Source organism: Squalius cephalus, assembly GCF_949319135.1.
Source record: "Squalius cephalus genome assembly, chromosome: 19".
Classification (NCBI taxonomy): domain Eukaryota; kingdom Metazoa; phylum Chordata; class Actinopteri; order Cypriniformes; family Leuciscidae; genus Squalius; species Squalius cephalus.
The window spans coordinates 29,368,495-29,395,649 of record NC_137140.1 but is presented as its reverse complement, the minus strand read 5'-3'; the positions used below and the strand labels follow the sequence as shown (position 1 = coordinate 29,395,649).

The window sequence follows — 27,155 nt, the reverse complement described above, 5'->3', positions numbered from 1 at the left end:
TTTACAAGAACCATTCGAATAAATGATTCACAAAAAATGTAAATGTTTTGGGCGTTCCAACACTATGCATGATAGGAGTGAGTTTGTTTATTGGCTTTGTTTGATTACGTTTTAAGTCTACTTATGGTTGACCTTTGACCCCCAGCTCGGCCCCAGCCCACCAGCCGTCCCACAGTCCCTCAGGAAAATGTACAGGCACGCAGCGTGCTGTTGTCGTGGGAACCAGGCAGCGACGGTTTATCACCGGTCCGGTATTACACAGTTCAGGTCAGAGAGCTGCCCGAGAAGAACTGGACGGTTCATTCGGCGTCTGTTAGCCATGAGTCCAGCTCCTACATCGTAGACAGGTACAAAAGAACATCTGCTGCGAAGTTTTGTGTGATTTGATTTAAAAGTCCTTCATGCATAAGGTCACAGTACTTCACAGCACAGTTTTTCCATAATGATTGCCATTACTCATTATGTTAGTCATTGTAACTTTATACTGGCTTTATGCAAAGCATATTCTGATTAGCTTCCTGTGTTTTGACTCGTGTGTGTGATATTTCTCGCAGACTGAAGCCATTCACCTCCTATCAGTTCAGAGTGAAGGCCACTAATGATATTGGAGACAGTGACTACAGTGAAGAGAGTGAAGCCATCACAACACTACAGGATGGTTAGAACATTTAACCCTTTCCACTTCTCTTGTACTCTTTATCAATGCTTTATTGTGGATGCACACACACACACACACACACCAATAGCGAGCTATCTGCTTAGACATTTTAAGGCATCAAGGTGGGTTTCCAAGATGCCCAAACTGGTCTTAAGTTGGTCAGTAAGCAGGTCTCTCAGTCTATCCAGCTGACAAATGACCCAAACCCTCCTTAAACCAGCAACCAGCTTACAGTAGGTTGCTTAAAATAGCCTTTTGTGGTAGTTATGGCCAAAATCAAAGTCAGCATCTCATATGTTCTCTAAACAGTGCAAGGAGTAGAAAATGGGCTACTCGTGAATAAATAAAAAGAAAGAAAAATATTGGGAGTATCTCAAACAAATTACTTCAAATTTAAACAGATGCAATTACTGTTTACAAGCAAACACTTAGCAGCGTCATTTGGTAAAGCACACTGGAAAAGATCTGTATTAAATTCGATTTTTATTATATTTGAGGCTAAAAATGACCAACAAATACCTGTTTGTGGGGTGGAAACACCCCGTTTCCTAAAAATAGTTCAATATAACTTCAATGGATTATTCCATCCAATATTTATGTGTGCTATGTATCAGTAAGATTTTATTTAATTTTATTAAATGAATACATTTATTCATCAAGGATGCATTAAATTGATCAAAAATAACAGTAAAGACTTTTACATTGTTACAAAAACAATGAGCCATTAAACACCATATTCTTCTCTACATGGCTCCGCCTTCCTCTTTTCTCTGAATATATACAGTCGAGTCACTCTGTGTGTGATGTGCATCTCAAGAATTGACCATTATGCTGCACACAGATGCCATTCTGCCTGTATTACCACAGTGCTGTTTTATAGCCATTGGTTTATTGTGAAGCCAGGTGATGCTATTGTGTTCCAGCAATGATGTCATTGCTGGAGGCAGTAGAATAAGTGAGGTAATACAGTATCTCTGGTTGCCACGAGACTAAATGTTACCCAAGCAACTCTAGTGAAGAGAGACGGGTCCTTCATAATGCCTGTTTAAAACCCCAACGCAACAAATCAGGCTGTAAGACAGGCTTGGCATGTTTAGAAATGCAGTGTTTATGTAGCGTAAGACATTGTAGCTGATGCGGCAAAGCATTCACAATGATGCCAAGTACACAGTTATCTTTCTCTCTCTCTATTTAACTGTATCTCTTGCTCTCTCCAGCTCCAGACGAATCTCCCACAATCCTGACTGTCACGCCACACACCACAACCTCTGTGCTGATTTGCTGGCAGGTAAGGGGGCGGGACTTTACGCTGTGCTTCTCCTTATACATCCGCATCAGCCGTGCTTTTCCATCAACGGTTTGTAATAACAGAGCAGGAGGGCATAGTATGTATCTTAAACACATATTCTTAATGTCACCCCTGAATTACCATTTCAAAGAGGGCTTGTTTTAAAAGCCGCAGGCCTCTGGTTCACGTTTTTATCCGTTCAGGTGGAAAAAGGTAAATTAACTGGTTCCTCCACCAGAACCAGTTCATTCACGCTTTATTAGGAGGGGGGATTTCTCAGATTTGATCGTTAAATTGAACTCAAAATTTGCAGAAGTTTGATCTGACAGAGCAAAAATGTTATCCCTCCGGATATTAGCAACGCACATGTGTTTACACAACCTTCAACCGCAAACACAAATCAAATGGCAAAAGCTTAAAGGCTTAAAAGCTAATCTTTTTTCTGACAATAGCAGAAGGAGAAATTGCAATTAGCGATGCACCGAAATGAAAAATCTGGGCCGAAACTGAATATTCTGGATGCACTCGGCGGAAAGCCAAAACCGAAAATGCTTTTTTAAAATGATGTATTTATTATTTTAAATTAACTTTTTTGTATAATTGTATTGTATTTTTTATTAAAAATATATATTTTTTTATGAAATTCAATCATTTTAATAATACTGAAATTAAAAAATACAAGCAAGATCAGTGAACAAGATGGTATAGTGTCATTTTACCAGCGTTGCCCAGCACGGCTATACCACATAGGGCTATTGCAAACAGAATTATGGTGAAAATTTCGGTGCATTCCTAATTGCAATTTTGTGAGATGAACAGAGCACTAGTAGCACAGAAATTCCACACCTCACCATTATTACATACACTGTTGATTATGTGTGGTGACGTTCGCTCAGCCTGTCCTGTCGTCCTCAGCCCCCTCCTGAGGAGAAGATTAACGGGATCCTGCTGGGATTCCGAATCCGATATCGGGAGTTGCTTTATGATCGACTCCGAAGTTTCAGCGTTCACACCATCAGTGGCGCTTCAACCAGCTGGGCAGAACTCACATGTAAGCTTAAAAAATACAGTATCTCTACTAGTGACGATTCTCTTACTAGCGAGATATGGTGAGACATGACCCAAAAATCAAGTATGCAACATAATTACCAATGTTGAAACCCTTTTTTTGTAGTGCTTTGGTCTTTTTTTTTTTTTTTTTTGCACCTAAGCAAGAAAATTGTGATTTCATTTATCTTTTATATTCATTAATTAATTATCTTTCATATTAACTAATGTTTTTATTCACAGCCCAAACCTATAAATGTATTTTAAAATTAAATAAACGAAGATTTTAATTAATCTAATTAAATATTAGCTCAAAAACCTGCCCGAGTATCATTATAGTAAACCAAGCATAATTTATTTTAAAATATTTAAGCTAATTTCTCACTTTTATTATTTTTCTGATCATATCTTCTTCATAAATGTCCTCCACTTTCTCTCTTGCAGCTCCGTATAGTTTGCGGAATCTCAGCGAGCCGTCCCTCACTCAGTACGAGCTGGACAGTAAGTCACTTCCTGTTTGTTCTTGCATTCTGCAATATTTTTCCTCCCATAAAACTGATATATGATAGTGCCTAATGCAGCACAAGTCAAGTCTTGCTTAAGAGTTGAGGATATGCAGCCTGGATGTTTAGGCTAGCTGCTATCAGCAGGCCTGTTCTCACCTCACGTCTAGAGTGGTAATGAAGTTAAGAGCTGGGTCTGGTTTCTCTCTGCCGTCAATAATGTCTGCAGGAAGAGCAGTGTGTAAATTGAGTTCAGATAAGGCCAGCAGACTGACTCATCACTTGGATTTGGAGCTGGCATCCTGAGTCAAAGTTAACGAAACAAAAATGGTCCAGAAATTAGAGCATCTAATATAAAACAAAACACATTATTTGTCTTTTTTGTTGTTTTCTTATGTTTTTTGAAGTAGATACAATATGTGAAGTGCCAGCCATGTATGAAGAAACTGTTTTTTGTGTTCTTTGCACTTTTGTAGATCTTATGAAGCACAAGCGATATGAGATCAGAATGAGTGTGTACAATGCTGTTGGTGAGGGACCAACTAGCTCACCACAGGAAGTCTTTGTCGGTGAAGCAGGTAAAAAACTTTTATTATCGTTATGAAGTCCTTTCTTTGCTGACAAATGAAAAGGAACAGAACTTCACATCACATCGATGTTCTCTCACAGTTCCCACTGCCCCGCCTCAAAATGTGATCATCCAATCAGCTACTGCCACACAATTTGATGTGACGTGGGACCCGCCTCCGCTGGAGACTCAGAATGGAGACATTCAGGGTTATAAGGTCAGACTCTGATGACTAAGTGGAAAATGCTTTTAGTGTGAGCTTTAAGTTGTTGAATCATGGGTTTTTCTTACTAATGTTGACTATTTATATCACATGGTGGAAAATGGTTCCAAAATTCTAAATTACACCTTGAAAGATTTTTCGAATGATTCAGCTTGATTTTAGCAGTTTTAGAACCATTTAAATTTTGAAATTGTTTGATTATATCATATTTTAAAATGTACTAATTTGTATTTTTCATAATGGATTTTCATATTTTAAAATTGCCTGGGCTTGAGATTTGGGCAAAACACTAAAATCAATACATAAAAAGGCCATTTTAAAAAGGTTACAATAATAAATGAGGCAGGGAAAATGCTTCCAAGAGTGTTGTAATGTGACCTTCATATAACAAAAAAGGAAAAGAAAAATGTCTTGGGACATGAAAGTGCTCGGAGTTGTAGAACGCCTAAAATAGACATACAGAACAATAATGAGTGTGACCTATTGTTGTCTTATTCCAGATTTTCTTTTGGGAATATCAACGGAAAAACGAGACTGAGAAACTGCGGACACTCTTCCTGCCAGAGGGAGGGGTGAAGCTCAAAAATCTAACGGGCTACACCACCTACATGATCAGTGTTGCTGCTTTCAACGCAGCGGGCGATGGGCCACGCAGTCCACCGACCAGAGGAAGAACCCAACAAGCTGGTGAGGAAACTTAAAAAAGTTCTGTCCTTACTTGTCTCCTCCAGGACCTTCATGCATATCTCAACAAAAACACTTGTTCTGGGTTATTTTCTAAGCACACAATGTACCAAGTACTGGAAGGCCACTATGGTCTCTGCTAGATAGCCCTCCTTTTTTAGGTTTTAAAGTGGTGAGTAATTGCCACTTATTTTACAGTAAACACATGGACAATCAATTAGGAGTTGGGAATGATGGAAACTATTTCAAATGATTTCATTATTTATGTGTCTAAGACCTTCTGGAATGCGAACCGCTGCTGACAACTGGCCAAGAAATATCAAAAACTCAACAAGCTATCATTTGCTTCTAATCAGTAAATCTGCTTTATGCATTTGTTTGTGTGCTTAAAGTTCGGTCTGATGAAGCAGAGTTATTTCTGCCTTATTCAGCTCTTGTGGTTTTCATTCAGCGTGCCTGTGAGTTGGCTCACGGCTCAGAGCGTCTGTGGGACACAGTCTCGAGATTGTTCTCTCTTTCTGAAGGAGATACTTCCCCTGGAGTCTAAAAGAAATATGCTTTTCATTGGAGTGCCAAAGAAGTGACCGTTTTTGTCATCTGATATTGTTAAGTTGGCTTCAGTGTCTAAATGAGTAGATTCCAGACTATTTTGCTATATGTGGGCTTTTGTTTTCACCGTCTTTGCTAATAAAATTCTCGAAGGGGAGAGACGAAGAACCGAGTAGTTTATAATATGGCATGTAAAAATGGCATATTTCCATTCTATATATATCTCAAAAATGAACGGCGGAACTTACAGTGGGTTTATTCATTGCTTTTTTATTAAGGAAAAACTATGTGACAAATATAATAAACTTCCCCACTAAGTATAGTCTGATTCTCAAGGGAATGATTCTTATTGGTTCATAATCAGTCAAAGAGACTCACCGGTCATTGGTTTAAATCAGTCTAGCAAATTAGTTTTCAATCATCAGAGCTTTTAATGAATTAACACCTAACTTGTTTATACTTAGGTATTGTATAGCACTACCAGCACTATTCTGGATAGCTGGGCGGGGAACAGCAGCTCATTTGCATTTAAAGATACATAGACGAAAACAGCATGGTTTTGCTTCCACTCAAAAATGTACAACATGGTATAAGAAATAATCTGTGGGGTATTTTGAGCTGAAACTTCACAAACACATTCTGGGGACATTTTGTGTCTATTCAGAATTACTTATGAGCAGCAACCTTTTTATTTTGGCTATTTCATTTATGTCCCACTTGCCAAAATGGGGGGTGTCTAGTAAGGGGTTAAATAATTAAAATGTTGCAAAAAAATAACTTTTTTATATGCAGTCAAGATTGTGTGTGGTTGAAGTATTATTAAAATTCTTCTAAAGTTTTTCTTTGTAGTTACAACTTCATAGCTTGACAGTTGTTGTTAATATCATGAATTGCTTGGTAACACTTTACAGTAAGGTTCATTAGTTAACTACCTTAGATAAAAATGAACTAAGAATGAACAATACTTCTTCAGTATTTATTAACCTTAGTGAATATTAATTTAAGCATTTCCTAATACATCATGAAAATCAAAGGTTGTATTTGTTAACCTTAGTTAATGCACTGTGAACTAACATGAACAAACAATGAACAGCTTTAGAACAGTGCACAACCTTCAACCTTTGATTAACTAATGTTAACTAATGAACCTTATTGTAAAGTGTAACCAATTGCTCATATAGAAAACATTTTGACTGGCATTAAATGATTTTGGCTCAATCTGTGGAGCTTAAGTACATAGCAAAGGAAGTACAATAAATCAGCAAGAGTCTGTCATCTCACTAGCTGTGTCTGTCTTCCTCTCTTTCGTCTAAAATGATTTGTCTCTATATTATGTCTGCCCCCCCCCCTCCCCATAGATAGAGACAGGCAAAGGATGACATGTCATTTTTTTCTAGCTGTTTTTTATTCCAAGAAGGGTTTAAAGTCTCAATCCCAGGAAAAGGAGAAAGGCAGACGTGTTTAAGCCATTGAGACTGTCTGTCGTGTGTCTCCTGATTAGCAGATGTTTTCTCTTTCAGCTCCCAGCGCTCCCAATTTCATCCATTTCAGTGAGCTCACCACCACCTCTGTCAACGTGTCGTGGGGCGAGCCTGTCTTCCCTAATGGCATCCTCGAGGGTTACAGGCTCATCTACGAGCCCTGCATGCCTGTGGATGGTCAGTGCCTTTAGCTTAAAAGTTCCTTTTTCCAACAACTTACTAGCATTATTAGATAATCATGAGTTTAATTGATATCAGTTAGGAATCAAATATTTGTGTGTGTGCGTGCGTGCGTGCATGTGTGTGTGTGTGTGCGTGTGTGTGTGTGTGTGTGTCTGTGTGTGTGAGCAGGGGTGTTGGGCCCTGGAACAATTCCTTCCACAATTGTTCTAACGTCAAATTATTAATATTATAATCAGTCAGGGTCCACAATTAACATTTGACACATCTGCCAATGGTGAGTTATTTAAAAAGTTACTAGCCATTCTTAACTGCCCGTGAAATAGTATTTTGCATTATTTTAATTTACATATCTATATATTAATTTTTTTTTTTGCTATTTTTCCTTGCTTATGACAAACAGCACAGATATTTTTGCAGCATCAATTGTCATTTATATTATTTACTATTATAGCATTTATTAACATTTTGAAATACCTTTTATTTTTATATTTCCAGTTTTCATTTTTATTTAGTTTAAGTTTAGGTGATTTTGTTATGTGCTTTTGTCATTTTTTATTAGTTTTAGTTTAAAAATATTTAAATATATATTTAGCATCAATTAATTATTAACATTTTTGTTTGAAAAATTCTGGTAGTACAATCTATTTTATTTCAGTCATTTGCCCAGGTAACCTTTCTAATTATCATTTAAACTTTTTAAATAACTTTTTCACCATGCATTTTTTTCTTTATTTCAATTAACAAGTTTTCATTTTAGTTAATAAAAACACTGCTTACAAGACAACCATTGTCTGGTGAAACAGCATCTGTCACAGGTCCTTGATATATATACAGTATATACAGTATATATACATTTATTTATTTATTTTTTCATATTTGGTGCCTTTTAGTGAATTTGTATTGTCTTATGGATTTCTGGAGGGAACTTAAGGAGTTCAAGCTAAACTTCTGATGATAAAATATACACTTAGGAAAGTTGTTAGAAGACACACGAGTCTTTAAAAATGCATCATGCTGATCACTTAACTGATAATGTGCTTCACTTGTCAAATATTTATTCTTAAACACTACAAACAAGTTGTAGTGAATAATAAAATTACCAGCCAAATTCTAATTAACCAAAGTCATTTCGCTTGCATTAGGCATTTGATGAGTGTTAATTTTGGACCCTCCAATCAATATTCAGATGCCAACAATATGGTTGAAATGAGATCTACACCCATGAGCGAGTGTGTGTTGAGCTCCTGTTGCCTGAACTAAAAGCAGTGTGTTTGTCTAGAGTCCTCAGTGGCCTGTGTCGACTGTCTTCACTCCCCCTCCCCCCCAGGCGTCAGTAAGATCGTGACGGTGGACGTGAAGGGGAACGCCCCCCTGTGGCTGAAAATCAAAGACCTGGCGGATGGCGTCACGTACAACTTCCGCATTCGTGCCAAAACCTTTACCTATGGTCCAGAGGTGGAGGCCAACATCACCACAGGACCTGGTGAAGGTCTGTATGCTAGAGCCTCTGTGCTATTTCAGCTAAGCAGCTTCAGCTGAGCTCATGTAACCCTATTTCTTCTTTGTGATCAGGAGCCCCGGGCCCTCCTGGTGAGCCCTTCATCTCTCGATATGGCTCCGGCCTCACCATCCACTGGGCCAATGGGGATCCCGGACGAGCACCCATCACTCGCTATGTTATTGAGGCCAGACCCTCAGGTGCGATCATTAAAAATAAAATTTTGCATATGTATGTTTGAGAAATTAAACACTGGAGTCGTGGCTTAGTGAACCTTGATGCTCATATGGGAGTTGCAGGTTTGTGTGTGTGCTGGTTACTTTACCCTCGTCTTCAAACTTCCTGTTGTTTCTTTAAAGTCTTTGTCTATGAAAAGAGTCAGAACTCAAAGACTGTGATTTAGTTAAATAAATATGTGCTGCGTGTTTCAGAGTGTTCAGACTTGTAATGAGAAGTGCTATTGTCAAAAGCGTTGGTTCTCATTCAGGTAATGTTGGTTTGAACCCAGCTTTAACTCCTCTTCTCTCTCTCCAATTTTCTACCCATCTACCCCAAAAAAGTGTCAAAAATAAAACAGAAACAGAAAACAGAAAAAACAACTCAATATTTTCTGATTTAGAAGAACCAACTTAAGACTTCAGAGAATTATGTAAACGACTTTAAGGCCCAGACTGAGCATGAGGTCTGTTTTTCAGCATATTGCTTCAGCCAAACTCTTAGATACAATTGTCCCAAACAAAGAAGAGTGATTCCATATGCATCTGGATAAAAGATGCTGACGGCAGCTTATGTCCGATGAAGGAGATATATTGATGTGAGCGCTCCAACTGTGACAGTGCAGATCAGATTTCCTCAATGACTGAGGAGAAGCCCTGCTCGAATGAGAAAAGAGTGAGTTCTGAGGGAGGAGCAGATGGGATTGGTTTAAGAAACTGTGTGTGTGTTAAAGATCCATACATTAGTGTGATGTATGCACCCAGACCATCTTTGCATGCCATTCATGTGGCGTTGAAGTGGAATATTATTGTCACTCTCAGCCCTGAAGATCTCACCCTGTAATTTCTCTGCCAGGCCTGGCACATGACACCAGCACTTCACTCTTTCTCTCTCTCTCTCTGTCTCTCTCTCTCTCTCTGTCTCTCTCTCTCTCTCTCTCTCTCTCTCTCTCTCTCTCTCTCTCTCTCTCTCTCTCTCTCTCTCTCTCTCTCTCTCTCTCTCTCTCTCTCCCAATGCTTCTGAAGGCGCTTGAGGTTCTTGGTAACACATTAGACATAGCTGAAATTAACTGTTATATATTGTGATGAAATTGTATTTGATGAGATCTAGCCTCTGGATTATTAGTTCAGACAGCTTCTGTAGTGTTAGACACACACACACACACACACACACACACACACACACACACACACACACACACACACACACACACACACACACACAAACACACACACACACACACAAATAAGTGTTCTTAAAGGGACAGTATACCAGAATGAAAATGTGGTCATTATTCACATGATTCACCCTCACTTGTACAGTATATGGGTTTGAAATGACATTAAGATGAGTAAATAATGACAGGATTTTCATATTTGGGTGTGCTGTGTCTTTAAGGTTATCAGACTCAAAGGACTTATTACTGATATGAATGGCAAACTATGCCACTATATATGACTAGGCCTTTTTCTTTCTAAAAATGTTTCAGATGAAGGTTTGTGGGACATCTTAATCAAGGACATTCCCAAGGAAGTGACATCATACACCTTCAACATGGACATCTTGAAACAGGGAGTCAGTTATGACTTCCGAGTCATTGGGGTGAATGACTATGGGTACGGGTCTCCAAGCCAACCGTCACCATCCATATCAGGTTAGTTCAAACCTTCAAATTTAGTAAAAGTGTAATCTGAACTCAGACATAAGTCAATTTGACTAATTACATATGCAATTGTTTTTAATTCCAGCCCAAAAAGTGTCTCCATTCTATGAGGAATGGTGGTTTCTGGTAGTGGTGGCTCTGGTCGGCCTCATTTTCATCTTGCTTCTAGTTTTCATCCTCATCATCAGAGGCCAGAGCAAGAAATATGCCAAGAAATCTGACTCAAGTATGTCTGTCTATCTATCTATCTATCTATCTATCTATCTATCTATCTATCTATCTATCTATCTATCTATCTATCTATCTATCTATCTATCTATCTATCTATCTATCTATCTATCTATCTATCTATCTATCTATCTATCTCTCTGTCTGTCTGTCTGTCTGTCTGTCTGTCTGTCTGTCTGTCTGTCTGTTTGTCTGTCTGTCTATCTGTGTATTTGTTTATGTCAAAGGGTCATTCAGTGAGTGGCATGATGAATGAAACAGCATTGTTGTGCTGTGTTTTGTTGTTGCTGTGACATCATCAGTGTGGTATGTGTGTGTAAATGTGCGGTCAGCATTTCTGTAGTAGAGCAGGCAGAACACAACAGTACTGTGGGTCACTAAACATGTTAAACAAACTGAGGGAGCATGAGAGGCCTAGTTTTTCCTTCCACACAAAAACACATTCCTTAACACAAATGTCCAACACACACACACACATATACGCACCGTTCACACAACACTACTTGTGTCAGCCAAGAAGTTTTTCTACCTTAATGAGGATGTTGAGCTCCAAAACTGCCAAAATTATGGCCTTGTGGTTTTGGTGACATTGCATCCTGTTATTGATCGACCCCAAAACAAAATGAATTCCTGTTCCATTAATTTAGACCCAAAGCATCATCTTCACCAGAACAGAATTCGTCGCATCTCAGTGTGATGTATCGGGCTTTGGTCCAAACAGCATCTTATGATCTCTTAATGTCTCTATATCTCATCCCATACAGGCAACAATTCCAACTGCAATGCACTGGCACATGGAGAGATGGTCAGTCTGGACGAGAGCCGCTTCCCCGCCTTGGAACTGAACAATCGTCGACTGTCAGTCAAAAATTCCTTCTGCCGCAAAAATGGTGTCTATACCAGGTCAGTGGAAGTTACTGCCTCTCTTTGTCTCAGTTTTGAAGGTTTGTACTGTTTTTTACAATCATTAGGATTGTATTTGGGTCACTTTCACAACTCTTCACACAGTTCTCCTTAACAACTTTCAGCTTGACACAGCAGTAAATTTCACACCCAACAAACACACTTTGTCACTCATAACACAATGACCTAACAAACACTAACAACAGGCAAGCATTACACTGTTATTACATTGATCAGATACTTAAATGTCATTTTGCCCAATATGCTGAAAATTTGTATATGAAGTGGTAAATCAATTTTCATATGTGCTTATTGTGTACTTTGCACATAGACCTATCAAATTCCCATAAAGCTTCAACCACGTGGCAGTAATGAGGCAAAAATAGCCTAAAATCTAAGAGTTTCATGGAAAGACTGATGGGATTACCAAATGGCTACCTTCATAAGATCCTACTTTCCATCATAAAACTCGATATAAAAGTTTCTGTTTCCACTAATGAGGCCATTTCTCTCTGACATGGCACAGGCTAAGTGCAATAACAGATTCGGGTTCGTGACCTCACCCGTACTGCCATCGTTCTCTGTGAAACGGGACTGTTTTAAAATTAATGCAACTAAAGTTGGCTAATGTCAATATATTTTATGAAATTATGGATGTGGTGGGATGTGTAGACACTGCATTTGAAGAATGTATTAGTGTTTGCATAGTGTGTACAGCAACTTGTTTTCAGCTTTTATTTTTGATCATATTTTTATTTTGTATATTTGTATTTTTATTGTAATTTTATGTTGAATCGTATTTTTATTTTGTATTATATTCTTATTTTATTTTGTTTTATTTATTTATTTTTTTATTTTTTTTTACAGCACATATTATTTTGAACCTAATCTCAATCTCTAGACAAATAAGATTATTTTACATTTTTCTTGCCTGTGCATTATTTTATTTTTTTAAATAGCATCCACCTGACAAGAATGGTCTTATTCTTATGAAGTCAGATTGCTTATAAAACTACTAGCAGACATGTCCTCAACAAGATCACGGTTTGTGCTAACATTTATGTCCTTGCACATAAAATAAGTTGCGAGTAGAATTTAATTCAGCAATATTTAGAATATAGTCAAGCACTGTCATGAAAAGAATCACACACCTGTAGCGATATTTCCAGGTGCACCAGGTGTGTAGAGTCAATTCACCCTATTATCACTACTTAGTTCTCAGCATCTGCCTTCCTTCATCCTGGGTCACCTTGAGGAGGATCAAAGGTCCTCTGGTCTTTGAGGGGATGCCAGGCTCTTTCCTCTGGCCGCAGATTAATGAAGAGGTTTGGAAGGAATGCGCAGATGAAGTTCCACAGGCTTTGTTCTCTCTCGGGTGGAGGGTCTAAGAAGCTTGATTTGGATTGTGGGCTCAACGACTGAGAGGATCAGGGAAGTGAATGAAGAACTTCAGGAAAATCTTAGAGAAGTGACAGGAGCATCAAGGTAGAAAGAATCAAAGACGTTGCTGAAACACTTGCAAAGTGAAGAGAGCTGGTTCAAGTCTTGCTGGTATAACCTCAATGACATATCACAGCTCGAGTAACACAATACAGAGAGCTTATCTCTGTCGAGATACTGTCAGGATTCAAAGACTGCCCGCTGAGATGGGGGTCTGTGATTTGAGATTTTTTCATGTCTGTTATGGCATGTCTGTGGTTTCTCAAGCAAAGCCTACCATGAGAACAAAACTTTACAGCAAACGGCATTTGTTTCCCATTGACTTGAGAGTTTTGAGGTAGTTCATGTGAAAGTTTAGGGGATGCCAGCTTTGTTTAAAGAACAGACCTACATTTATGTTGTTAAAATTTGAAAATAAGGAAGTGCAAACATGATTTGACTCAATTGGACTTTTTGCGTTGATTGCGCCCATTCACTTTCATGTTATGGAAAGAGAAGCTGGGAATTCTGCTAAACATCTTTAGTGTTAATAGAAATGACAATACATAATTAGAAATAGACACGTTAATAGAAATGACAAACATAAAGAAGGTAGGTGGCAGGTATGAGTGAGACCATTTTCATTTTATTTGTAATTAAAAAAAAAAAAATATATTATTAAATAAATCCTAAAGAATTAGATTGCTTATTGCTGATATGTTGGTGGAGATTTATGATTCTGTTTGCTGTAGGTGTATATTTACATTTATGTATTTACCAACTAGGTTTATGTTCTCTTGGAATCACGAATGCAGGTTTGAAATCAACAGTGTAGTGAGAGAAATGTGAAAACAACTTGTAAACAAATAGACTGCAAACATCAGCAAAACACAGGCGCTGTGTGGATGTAGAATTTGTTTTGGAATGGCTCAGCGTCAGTGGTAGAGAAAATGACACGTCCTCTGTTCTGAAAATAGCAAATTTATCAATCTTTTTGCTGTCTCTGTTGTGTATTAAGTGTATTTTAAAGCATAGTGAAACTTGTACAAAACACTTACATTAAAATGATTTTGAAAGGTTTTTCAGAGAGTAACAGAAACATTCCAGGTTTGCAGGCTGAAAACCGCAGTCAGTAAAAGAGGTTTTTATATTTAAAATATCGGATGCACAATCTGGAATTCGCAAGATGTTTTCTTTGCTGCTCTCCACTGCTGTGTCACAGAGACTTAATTATGCAGAAAACCCTCCGAGCTGGAATACTGTGGTCCCATGATGCTCATAAAGAAACCCCTTTTAATACAAACACACACACACACACACACACACACACACACACACACACACACTGTATTTCATTCAGCTAACAAAGAGACAAGTGTCTGCAGTTAGAATTACAGCCAACCCTTTTCTAAAGATGCTTCACACTGTACTGCAGTCAGATATTGCTTCATTTTTCATTTTCAGTACTGTTTTTTCTGGTACTGAAGCATGCTGCGACTTACGCCAAGCACGAAAAATATAGTATACATAAATGCGCATAAATATCCACAAAAAACTAATCAGTTCTGCTGTAGTGTGTAATTGAAAAATACGACTTTTCTCAACAATGCAATTTTGCCCCAGTGTGACTTATACTCACGTGCAAGACTTTGTGCAAATTTGAGATTTTCTGTATATATGATATATATTTTTAGCATATAATTGTTTAGATTAACTTATTTCAATAAGGCTTTCAAAAAAATAACTTCAATGAAAAATTTAGCATTAGACATTTCATTTATGTTAAAAGCAATAAAATTGGACATATAAACAATATTGATCCTGTCATTAGGTCACCTCCTCGACCCAGTCCAGGCAGTCTGCACTATTCGGATGAGGACGTCAGCACCAAGTACAACGATCTGATCCCAGCAGAGAGCAGCAGTCTCACAGAGAAGCCCTCAGAGATCTCAGATTCACAGGTAACAAACATTATCACATTATCAGTCCGTGTCTGTTCATGTATGTTAGAAGGACAGTTCACCTTAAAATTAAATTACTGTCCTCATTTACTCACCCTTACCCATTTCAAGAGGCTTTTAAGCTTTAAAAAGAACATAAAAGCACCTTTTTAAAAAAAAAAAACATGTGATTACTTTTGAGATATTTTTCTGATACGTTTATGGTGCGTTTTGCTCCTTTTGGAAGCTTGAAAGCTCCAGTTCCCATTGTAATTGTATGGAACAGAGCAACCATAATATTAAAAAAGTCTCCTTTTGTGTTCCATCGATGAAAGAACATTTGAAAACAACATGAGGGTAAATAATCTTCGTTTTTGGGTGAACTGTCCCTTTAACTTCCAAGAAGGATTTGTAATGCTAAATCTAGTCACATTAATTTAGAACAGGACCTGTTGAAATTCCCTTATCACACACTTTTATTAGGACAAGACTCGCTGTGCTGAAACTGAAACTTTCTCAAAAGTAGGATACAGCCCCCCAGGAAAGGTCTGTTATACCCTACTTGAGATTTTGGCTGTCTTACTTGAGCATGGCTTCAATCCTTGGTCCTGTGGGTGGTTATTTTTTTTTATCATGTCCAGAACGTTCTGCTGCATCCCTGTTCATGCTCTCCAGACTTTCTGTCCTGAGGCACAGATTGGAAAATCTGTGGTAGACTTGACAACAAAACACAATGTGCAGTGCACAGAAACTGTATTCAAACAAAATACCCACACAGACACATAAAGACTGAAGTGTGAGAACTGGAAGGCCTTGGTTGGACTCTTTCCACTTCTCTCAAGTGACCATTTAGCTGGAATGATCATCGTCGTGTGAAAGTCTGGCATTGGCAGTTACTAAATCAAAAGCAAGAAACACAAACTCATCTTGTTGTTTTCTTCACATTAACAGAATTGCCTCTCCCATGAAGCACTGCTACACACTATAAATCTATTTTTAGTCCCGTGTTCAAAAGTGTCATTATTTCCCATCTGATTTGTGGAGTGGATTTTCCAATTTTCAACTCTTGGTATTTTTTTTAATATTTAATATTGTAATGCTGCTTGACATTTAATACTTTTTCTGATATAACAAAAATAATTATAAAAAAAATATCACGGCTAAAATGCAAACTGATCAGTTCGGATCTGCAGTTTATTTAAAAAAATATTTTTAAAAGTATGAAATTATTTTGGCTAGGATTCGAAATGAGTTATCTTTGCACTCTAAATTAAATGTTTTTATATTATAATATTAGTGAAGACTTTAATAATTTAACTTTAAATGTAGCAAATCTAATCCCATTTTTAAGTTGATCTGTTTTGTATCTGGTCTGTTTTATTTTCTGTTATTATTACAATTTTTTTATTTTTTATTAAATTATTCTATTTTTCCCTTTGCAAAATAGTTTATATCCCTAAGGATTTAAAGCAACATCCAGTTGTTTTTTTATTTCGTTTTTTTATGCGCTCTCACCATTACTGTCCGAACTCCCAATGCACATCATGTCAAACAAAATCTCAAAACTCCACTACACCTCCTCACATTTCACTGACACCTCCTGCCACCTCCTTCCCGACCCCTGGCGTCCGGCCAACTTCGACTCGTGTTCGGGAACAGAGCATCTCCTGTTCTTCCTCTGCTCCCGCTAAAGTCTCCTATCACCGCCATCAGGACGAGTGAGGAGAGAGGCTGGAATCTCGCTTTGAAGTTTTATTGAGCGGATAACTCCAGGCTATTGCAGATCCATTGAGTCATCTCCAAAAGAGCCAGAGCCACCACAGAGACGTATAATACTGACATTGTTCAGGAACTCTTAAAGACGGCTTCGATTCAGATGGCAATGCATCAAGCCTGAGCACCTCTACCTGAGCCAGGTCTGCCTTTAAATGAACACTTGGGAGATGAATGAGATGTTGGACAGGTGTACCGTCGTCTAGTCATTTAGAGTGTGTTGGACACAAAAGGCTTTTGAAGTCCGATTTTGAGCTGCGTTTGGTTTTTCTTGGAAACGCTGGCACTACGGCTGCAGTTAACAGCAGGGATTGTTAGGGCAGTCTTCCATGTTAAAGCATCTTTGTTTTAATTGGCTCTCTGATGATCATCCCGGCATCACATCATCAACACTGAGAATCTTCCCAGAGAGAGCCCGAAATAGCTCATGAAAGTTCTTTCACATGGAAAGTTTTCGCTTCTAATCTGTCACTCTTATGTTACAGAGAGAAACGTGTGCATATAATGATGCTATTTTTTTTAAAAAACATGATGTAGTCATATATCAAAAATTGGCAATCTTTTGCATTGATTTTGCTGGCAGTATTTAAATTAAGCTTTTTTTATTATTACAGTTATGAAAGTGATTATTGTATTTAAATGGAAAATTAGTAAAAAATATATTTATTTTAAATACTTTGTTCACAGTGGTGGACAGTTACAAAGTATATTTACTGAAATACTGTAAAAATGTTAAGGCTCAGAGAAGGAGAAGTGGGAAAACAGTATGGAAATCATACCTTGATTTTAAATAGCTTTTGACTGTATTTTACTTCTTGCAGTTAACTATCAGTCTTGGAAATTGTAAAACAAAACAAACAATAAATAAATCAGGATTATTTGATGAATAGGAAGCTCAAAAGAACAGCATTTATTCGAAATATAAATGTCTTGACTGTCACTTTTAAACAATTGAACGAACCGTTCCTTTCAAACTTTTGAACGTTATTGTATGTAGATATCATTTTTGGCTATATCGCCCAGCCTTAATGTGTCTTTGTCAGTCTGATTCCTGCTGTGCTTAATATTCGAATGGATCTGTGGAATGTGAGACATAGACGCTTACACGCTCCTCCCCCTCAGTTAATCCATATCTGTGCCACAATAGGATTTCTCCCTTTCTCGTTCTCTGTCCGTCTCTGAGATATGAATGAGGTTAAGTTTGTTTTGGCAGTCACATGGCCTTGAAACCACAATCTAGTGGCACACACCCACAATCTTTTTGAGCAGATTGGACAAAAATATTGCATACTTTAGTGGTGCATTAGTACTGACATCTATTGCAGAAAGAAAACAACATAATCCAGTGTAAAACTCATTTAGACACCATGTATTTCTCTCACAACTATCACAAGGTCAGGCTTAGTGTCTCTGTCTAAATGTAGGTCCACAGAGGAAGTGAAGTTTCATACATTTGAAAGAGATTTCTGTAGGGTAGGGTGATACTGAAAACAGGGATTTTCCGGGTGGGAACATCTCGCCCCACTTTCTCTCTCTCTCTCTCTCTCTCTCTCTCTCTCTCTCTCTCTCTCTCTCTCTCTCTCTCTCTCTCTGCAGGAGACAAAACATACGTGCCAAACAACCAGTTCCAGTAAGATTAGATCCTCCCATCTGAGGATTCATTAACCATTCCCTTCACGATCTGTCTTCAGCTTTTATTGTAATATTAGTGTTTTGTGTTTGGTTGAATATCTTGGCAAATTGTTTTGGAATTATTTTGTGGTCTGAAACTTAGTCCAACTTTAATTAACACAAAGTCTTTATGATAATAAGGAGGCCTGAATCACATTGACCTTGTCCTTTAGAAAAAAAAATAAATAAATAAAAAAATAAATAAAAAAAAAAAAAAAAATATATATATATATATATATATATATATATATATATATATATATATATATATATATATATATTCTTTTTTTTTTTAGTAATACTATTGCTCATATTTGTGGTGAGGCGTTCTGAAAAGTATAGCAGTTAAAACCAGAGCAACCATCTCGCGATATTACTTATTTATTAGTTGATTATTTTTCCTTTTTTTATATAAAATTGATAATCTCCCACACTGTAAAAAATTAAATGATCAATAAGTTATGACAACATATGTTTTTACTTTGCTTTAACTTATCAACATAAGTTAAGCATTTTTTAACTTTTAAGTTATACAAGATTCAACTTATTTTTAAGTCAGATTAATGTAATTTAAGTTGAAATGACTTAAACTTCCAAGGTGAGTGTACTTAAAAATTTAAGGCAGGAACCTTTTTTTTTTTTTTTTTTTTTTTTTTTTTTTTCAGTGGTTTTGCTAATTAGAATTTTCACTTCTCATAATTACTGTAAAATTAAATTGTGAAATCGGGTTAGGTCTTCTTTCTTTTTCTTCTTTTTTCAATAATTACATTTATTTAATGTGCAATTTCTTTGTTGCAGTGTGTTTGTTTGAGCAGAATGACTGTGATAAAAAACACTTTTAACCATCTTGAGATTTTGTCTATAAATTTATAGACACAAAAGCTGTATTATGTGTTGATTCCCATGCATATCTGACATATCCGATTGAAAGTAGAAATGCGACAGAAAAAAAACAAAAAAATCTAGTCATGTGTAAAATCACCAGTTAAATTGGCTTTAAGTTTCAACTTGATTCTCCCTCCAGGTGATTTGGCAGCTGGCCATGTTATGGTTGATGTGCTTTAATTTAATTATTTTATTCAACTGGATTTCTGTGGTATTTCAGGATCATAGCTGGATGAATGCAAACAAACATTTTTGGAGGAGAGAACAGCTGTTTCATCCTCCATGTGTCAGCGGGGGAAGGGCAGGGCTGGGTCACAACTCACTGTGTCAACTGACATGTTTTGATGACCACACACATACACACACAAACACACACACACCGTGTCAGCATGTAGCTTTAGTTTCTGAGCTTGGCTTCGTAGTGAGGTCACGCTGAACAGAAAAAGCTTTCAAAGCTGAATTACTGGGTGTTTTGTTTGCTGCTTATTGAGTTGTTGAATTTGCTGGTATGACTGGAATGTCCCTCATTAAAACATTGCAGTCGTTTAAGAGGCGGGAATCAGCACATGCTCAATTATAGACCTTCTTGAGGCATGATGCTACAAAAATCCGTAGTCAATAATGCTTTAAAAATATATTTTGGGCTTTATACTTTTATTTGCATGTATTGGGCAGACTAATAAATTATATATATATATATATAATATATATATATATATATATATATATATATATATATATATATATATATATATATACACACATATTTGTCATACAGCTTTTTTTCTGAAACATCTTGACTGCTTAAAGAAAAAAAGATGAAATTCAGCAGGTATTTTGGCATAAAATCTGCAGCTCTTATTTTAGGGCGATGTGAGGCTGGTTTTGGGGGAAATGCTTTCCTCTCTGGAATTTAAACAAGAGGCATGTGTGTCACATATGTGTGGACATGTTACAATAATGATGGACTGGAGAGATCTGTACATTGTTAGTATTTTCACTATGCCGCACAAAGACAAGGAGAAATGTTGAACCGTTTGTATTTAATATCGTATTTGAATATATCTTAGCATCTCTGTTTTGCAATAGTGCAGTGAAAAGAAATGAGTGTTTATGTTAGTAACAGACTTGAATGCTGAGTCAAACAGTGAAGCAAGAGTTCAGCTATTCAGAAAGATCAGAATCAACCCCTAAAAGTAGCATTTGGAAATTCCCTGTTTGAATTCCTGATGAAGAGAGAGTGGAAAGTGGTGGTGAGGATAGACAAGTCTTCTTAAATGGTTATGCAAACATTAAAAGCCTGAGCTATGACGGTTCTTCCCTCGTATTTTCATTTTCTCCCTGTCCAGTTGGCACTTGGTACTTTAGGATATATCTGAACTCCATCAGCCAACTCTAGAAGTGTGAGCCAGATATGTCAGAATGAGGGAAGGAAGGTGTTGTAATAAATATGGTGGTGGAAGAGACAGATTGATAGAGGGCAGATATTTATACAGTTGTCCATTGTTCTAGTGCAGAGTGCTGTCTCAACTTAGAGTGTATGAGGCCGTCATGAGGAACCTACTCAATGTTGATCCAGGAGATGCATTAGTGTCAGAAAAAGTGTTGAGAAGTTGTACTCCCAGCCCACATTACCCTTACAAAAAAGTATGATGTTACTAGCCTGCTGATATACTGTAATGGTATGGTATGCTTTTAATTTCCTAATTAGTAGGGTCCAAAAGTCTTGAAAATGTTTTTTTCCTTTGTTTATGTGATAAACAAAAGGCATAAAAATATGTATTTAAGCAAATGAAAGACTTACAAATACTGAATATTACTTCTTAATTTAATATTTAACTCAAATTGTTATGGTGATAATACAGGTTTGTTGTGAACTAAATTGTTTTAAATTAATATTTAAATCTGATATGACAGTACTTTTTTGTAAGGGTAATGCACCATTTAAAGAAAAAGGAAGAAGCAGCAGCCATTGTTTGTCCCATGAAATATGACGTAGGGCCCATACTGCACTGCTTTAAACCCCATGTCTCTGTTTACCTCTAGGAGGCGCTTGTTTTCTCCTTTAAGACTGGGGGCCTCCAAACTCTTCCGACTCAATGGGTGAGGACATGAATTGTGCATTGATTGACAGGAAGTTGCTTCCTAGTGCTTGTCCATTCCTATCCTCTCCATTCGTTTCATGCATACATGGTCAAAACCCCACCACATGGACATGTGACCCCCTAAACGCAGAGTGTGATTGGTACCAGAGGGTACAGTGGTAGTCCTAAAGCTTTGAGGTTCTTTTTAAATGATAGAGCCTTCATTTCTCCTTTTTTTTTTGGTTTGGCTTTTCTTTTGGGGCCACTTTTGACAGGTTAAACAATACGGTGCGTGGTCTATTGCATTTCACTACTGCTTTCCCACAGTAAATAAGTGTAGTCCAGTAGAATAATTCATTGGATATTGTTCATTGAATCAGTTTCCTGTCAAGTCTGTTGTCTTTTCATAATAATAATAATAATAAATACTCGCAACGCAGTGTTTGATAAAACTAAAAGAGCTTGTCTTGAGAGCTTGTCAATGACACTTTAGATTATAAATATTGTCTTTAAAACATTTTCCTGAACAATGACATGGTACAGTTAAGTTTGTTTTACTTAGATGTTATAATGATCAGTGTAAATGTTCTGTGATTGTATGAATAAATAACTCAAATCAGTCATTTTCACCAAACTCACACTTGTCAGTCATGATTTGTAATCTTTATTAACTTCCATTGTATAATGCTTTGTCAATACAGAAATAAATTCTGTTTAAAAAAAACATTACCCTACTTCACACAAATAAAATGCTTTGAATTATTTTTTATTTTTTATTGTATTATATTCTATACTACCACTACCTCAAGTTTGGGGTTGGTAAGTTTTTTATTATGTTTTTCAAAGAAGGTTGCATTCAAATACAGTAAAACCAAATGTAATGTGGTGCTCAAGAAACATTTCTTATTAATATCAATGTTGAAAAACGTTGTGCTGCTTAATATTTTTGTGGAAACCATGATGCATAGTTTTTCAAGATTCTTTGATGAATAGAAAGTTCAAAAGAACAGCATTTATTTGAAATATAAATCTTTTGTAGCATTATAAATGTCTTAACTGTGACTTTCGATCATTTTAATGCATCTTTGCTGAATAAAAGTATCAGCATGACTGACAATGTGCAACCCAGCTGTAAAAATGACAAATAGTAATCATTTCTAGTACAACCTCTGGTTCTGGATAGAACTTGGGTACCTTCTCAAGTCATCTCCCTCCTTAAAAACTGAGATCGTGGAAGTGATTCTGTCTCCGTTACTCATTCTTTCCCTCTTTCTCCATCCCAGGGCAGTGACAGCGAATACGAGGTGGACCCCAACCGGCAGAAGACCCATTCGTTTGTCAACCACTACATCAGCGACCCTACCTACTACAACTCCTGGCGCAGACAGCAGAAGGGAATCTCCCGGGCGCAGGCCTACAACTACACCGAGTCTGAGTCCGGAGAGCCCGAACACTGCGCCCCTCCCCCACCTCTGCCCCCTCTGCCCCCTCTACCCCCATTCCCCCCACAACTCAGTTCCCCTACGCCCCAAAGCCAGTCCCAGACTGGCAGCCTTTTTAGACCGAAGGGCAGCCGGACTCCCACTCCATCCCAGCAGAGCTCCAACCCACCCAGTCAGCACGGCACACTTTACCGGCCCCCGAGCAGCTTGGCCCCAGGCTCCCGGGCCCCCATCGCCGGCTTCTCCTCCTTTGTTTGACAGAATGAAGATATCGCTACATGGAGATACAAATGAAGGCGGGGAGAGGGGGGATCTCTTGTTTTCCCAAACGCCTGGTCAAACTCACGTCTATAGAAGAACAACAACAAACATCAGCCCTGGATCTGTTGTGCTTTACTTGTCATTGCAAGCTGATTTTTATTTTTGTATTCCTCCTTTGATCACAGTTTATTTTCTTTCGTTCAGGTTTTTGTTTTCTTTCTCTGCTTGTGTGTGTTCAGTGTGTTTCACTCACAATGAAAGACAATCACTTGGGAAGACACGTAAACGCATCCGTGAGCTTTGTTTGTTTGGTTTGGGGTTATTTTGTTGCGCTGCCTGAACAAAACTGCATGACTTTTTTTTTGGTTCAAACAATTCTTTTCGTTTGCTTTTTCATTTTGTTGTTATTGGTTCTTTTGTTTTATTGAGTTCCACAAAAGTGTACAACACAAAACTAAGTTATGAATGCTGGACAGAAGCACCAACACATGAAAAAGAAGAAGAAAAAAAAAAGGCTATGGAGTAAATCTCAGCATTTGGATCACCAGCGGTGACTAACATCTAGAAAAACGCTAAATGGTGGTTTTTTTTTTACTGTGGTATTTTTGTTCTTAAACAGATGACAAAGTACTTTGGTGATTATGAGAGGTTAAAGTTCATTTGACTAGAGACTATGATCTGATAAAGACCCGCCTGCTCTTAGCACATGTTTGAGTTGGAAAGCCAGCATCATTTATTGATGTCACAGGTCGGTTTTAACCAGTGTTCTAAAAAGGCCAAAGGTCATATTAAGTGCTTAATGCTAATCTGTGTTTTGAATGTTTTTTTTTTCCAGATGTGAAATGTAGATTGTGTTTATAAAGCAAAGGACTGGAGCGCGAGTATATTTGCCATGTGAAACTGATAGAGGAAAGGCCAAATATGTAAGAGTCTGATTTACTATGATATTATTGTACTATAGCTCTGGATTGATTCAGATTCAGAGGATTCATGTCAGCGGCGGGTGTGTACTGTATGTGCGTGTTACATGGTGGGCGGGGTCATTTGTTGCTCCTTTTGATTTGACTCTATGATGTCATCCTGAGCTTCAGGTTGCATTTCCGCCGTGCAAACGGTAACATAAAATAAACAGCAGTGGATATGGGATATTTGCCAGCATCTCAGGCGGAGCTGGAAGTCAAACATACCCATTAACGATTTCCTGTTCACACACAGATTTTCACTTTACATGACTCTGCCAGTGATGTCATCTTCGCCGTTCATAGATCATCTGGCAAGACGTGACGTCATAGGAGCTGATGGCATTTTCAAAGATTGCGCAACCAAGCAAATGTATTGTACCTGTGAACTTCAGACCATGGATTTTCACCACTTCGCTTTGACGCGGCTATTCAAAGTTACTGAAGATAAAAGAAAACGGACTAAGGGACCCAACACGACGCCAGCAGAGAACTAAACGGCACTTGCACAGCTTACTTGTGAGGTTTAACGATGTTGTTTGCTTTTTCCTTTCCGTGAAGTGATTTTACTGTCTGTATAAACAAGGTCAATCACATGCTCAGTCTGCCTGAACACAGTATATTCCTAAATAAATTATGTTTTCTGCAAAAGTTATTGGTTTGAACATTGAAAATGGCCATCTCTGAAAACGGAGCATTCGTGAGTGACTGACGTAGGAGAAGACGCGTGTAATGCTAAGTGAAAGTGTCCTTAAAATGATATTATTTTAGCTGAACTACAAGAACTACGTCTTGGAGCAACTGAAGACAAGAAGTTATTTAAAGGTTCTTTTAGGTTTTTGACCTGAATTTCAATTTGATCTTTGCTGGTCCAGCTTGTAAACCAACACAGTCATATGAAGCTGGTCAACCAGCTTAATCTTTCAAATTAAACTTGTTGACTAGTTGCTAGTTAAAGAAAGCCTGGTGGGGACACCACCATACCAGAATCCACAATGCAACATTCTTTTCAGATGGGACATAACTGTATATTAAAGATACGTTCTGATTGGTTGTAGGGTGTTATGCTGCGTTATCAGTTTCATTGTGGGCAAATTTGTAGCTGGGAATATGTTGCGCCTGTTTAAGACAATTGAGACAATTTTAGGGATAACTTCAATCTGATGAGGTGAACCTTCATTTCCAGAGGCTTAAGGTGTGCTTCGAAAAATATTAGGTTAGTACAGGTTTAAATACTAGCTTTATCGGATAATGGGACTAAGTTACTGGAACGGCTACTATAGTAATGAGTGGATGACTGTAATTTTGCCAGGTAGGACATGTTCCTGGATTGACATCATTTGTTGGTCATGGAAAAAACATTCAGGTCCAACAAAACTCTGTCTATTGGGAACATGCTTGCATTACGTTGGCATACTGCAATATACATATACCAATATACCGCATACTTAACTTTCTGACTTAACTCTAACCATAAAATCTGGATAGGATTGTTGTTCCAAGACGAACAAGGATGTTGTCCGGGTCCTACTTGGCAAAATCACTGTCACCGAATGTGTGTGTGCAATTATTTTATACTTGTGTGCATGCTTACTTTGTGTAGGTGTTGCGATGTTTAAAAGTCCATCTTCATCTTCTATTGGGCATCTTCTGTTGCTGTAATTGGTTTAATGCGTGCGGATAAATCGGATCAACAGACCTGTGGAATCCTGCCCAGCATCTGTTGTCTCCAGCCACTTTCCAGTCACACTGCTCCCTCAAGCTCAGAGAGAATAAAGCCAATCAGCTTTGATTATGTTAAAGAGAAGGAGCATTGTATTTCTCCATCTCCATCACTTTTTATCTATTTTATTCTGTGGTGTCCAAATTCACACCCTCTTTGTGACAACTGCAAATGTGATTGTTTCTCCCTTTCCAAATCTCTATTTTTCATCTGAAGTGTGGCGAGAGTGAGGGAGAAAACCCTGCATTTATAGGTTAATGGTGTCAGAGGCAGAACAAGACAGGAATGTGTCTAAATGGAGGGAGATTCCACATCATACTCATCCCAGTTTTTGTCCTAATAAAACAAATTTCCTATTTAAAGTTAACTTTGTTGATCTAAATACAGCAGAGGGTATAACAGTAATGATAAAAAATTGAGTTTCACTTTATTTTGATGGTCCTTTTAACACACTCTGTTGACTAACGCTGCACCTACAGTACATGTCTACTAACTCTCATTAGAGTGTTTGTAGAGTATAAGTAGGGTTAGGGTTATAATAAGTCGAGATGTACTTTCAAAGTTATTTTTAGTCAGTAGAATGTCGTTTGGGGGAACATCCCAATAAAGAATCTACTGATACTCTTAACTGTAGTTGCAAAGTTACTTATGGCCAGCGGAATGTTGGACCATCAAAATAAAGGGTTACCAAAAATGGTCTTAAGAGCATACATTTTGATGGAGGAACTTGTTTTAAAAGTGTGAAGGAAAATTCTTCATGTTCTTCGCCATAAGAAAGGTCAAATCAAAGACAGGTGTTACAGTTCCTGAAGTCAACTAAATGGCTTCTGACAGATAAATGATTAATGCGCGCCAGTCGAACAGATATAAATGGAAAATACGCTTATATAATCTTGGGTTATATAAGAGTTGTGAATGCATGTCTTGGAGTTTGCAGGCTTTGAACGCTATGGGTTTAGATGTTAGTCAAGATGGAAAGAAATTATCTTAACATATGACTTTTTTGGGGTTTTTTTTTTTTTTTTTTTTTGCTTAATTTATTTAGTTCATGAGGCCCCAGTACGTGGATGCTAATTCCAAATACAGTTAGCAACTCCTCCACCATCTGGGCTTCAACTCATAATGTTTTATTCAAAGGTGCTAGTGAAGCTCTGGAGTTGTGTTTCTTGTTTGAACCACCTGCACTCGCTTCCTATTTGTGGTTACTTTGAATTTTTTTATTAATCTAATTATATTATTTTCCTCTTCCACAAAATGGTAATATGCACCATGCCAAGATCAAATGGTTGGATAAATGCTTTTGATA

The 27,155-nt window shown here is 37.5% G+C and overlaps 1 protein-coding gene across 7 annotated transcripts in view; it reads left to right on the top strand.

The window, feature by feature from the left end:
• Positions 1-24,774, top strand: part of sdk2b (sidekick cell adhesion molecule 2b) — a 295,948-nt gene extending 271,174 nt beyond the window's left edge. For 2 of the 7 annotated variants that reach the window (XM_079851450.1, XM_079851456.1), the window contains 18 exons: positions 146-347; positions 555-658; positions 1,876-1,946; positions 2,862-2,997; positions 3,438-3,494; positions 3,973-4,074; positions 4,166-4,281; positions 4,788-4,974; positions 7,041-7,178; positions 8,464-8,673; positions 8,757-8,882; positions 10,388-10,552; positions 10,647-10,787; positions 11,554-11,692; positions 14,943-15,072; positions 15,535-15,597; positions 21,427-21,483; positions 22,748-24,774. In XM_079851450.1, coding sequence (XP_079707576.1) covers positions 146-347; positions 555-658; positions 1,876-1,946; positions 2,862-2,997; positions 3,438-3,494; positions 3,973-4,074; positions 4,166-4,281; positions 4,788-4,974; positions 7,041-7,178; positions 8,464-8,673; positions 8,757-8,882; positions 10,388-10,552; positions 10,647-10,787; positions 11,554-11,692; positions 14,943-15,072; positions 15,535-15,597; positions 21,427-21,483; positions 22,748-23,164 — 2,561 coding nt within the window. In that variant the 3' untranslated portion in view covers positions 23,165-24,774. The remainder of the gene's footprint in view (positions 1-145; positions 348-554; positions 659-1,875; positions 1,947-2,861; positions 2,998-3,437; positions 3,495-3,972; positions 4,075-4,165; positions 4,282-4,787; positions 4,975-7,040; positions 7,179-8,463; positions 8,674-8,756; positions 8,883-10,387; positions 10,553-10,646; positions 10,788-11,553; positions 11,693-14,942; positions 15,073-15,534; positions 15,598-21,426; positions 21,484-22,747) is intronic. The other 5 variants (XM_079851451.1, XM_079851453.1, XM_079851452.1 and 2 more) reach the window with 5 other exon arrangements.
• The last annotated feature ends 2,381 nt before the right edge of the window (positions 24,775-27,155 follow it).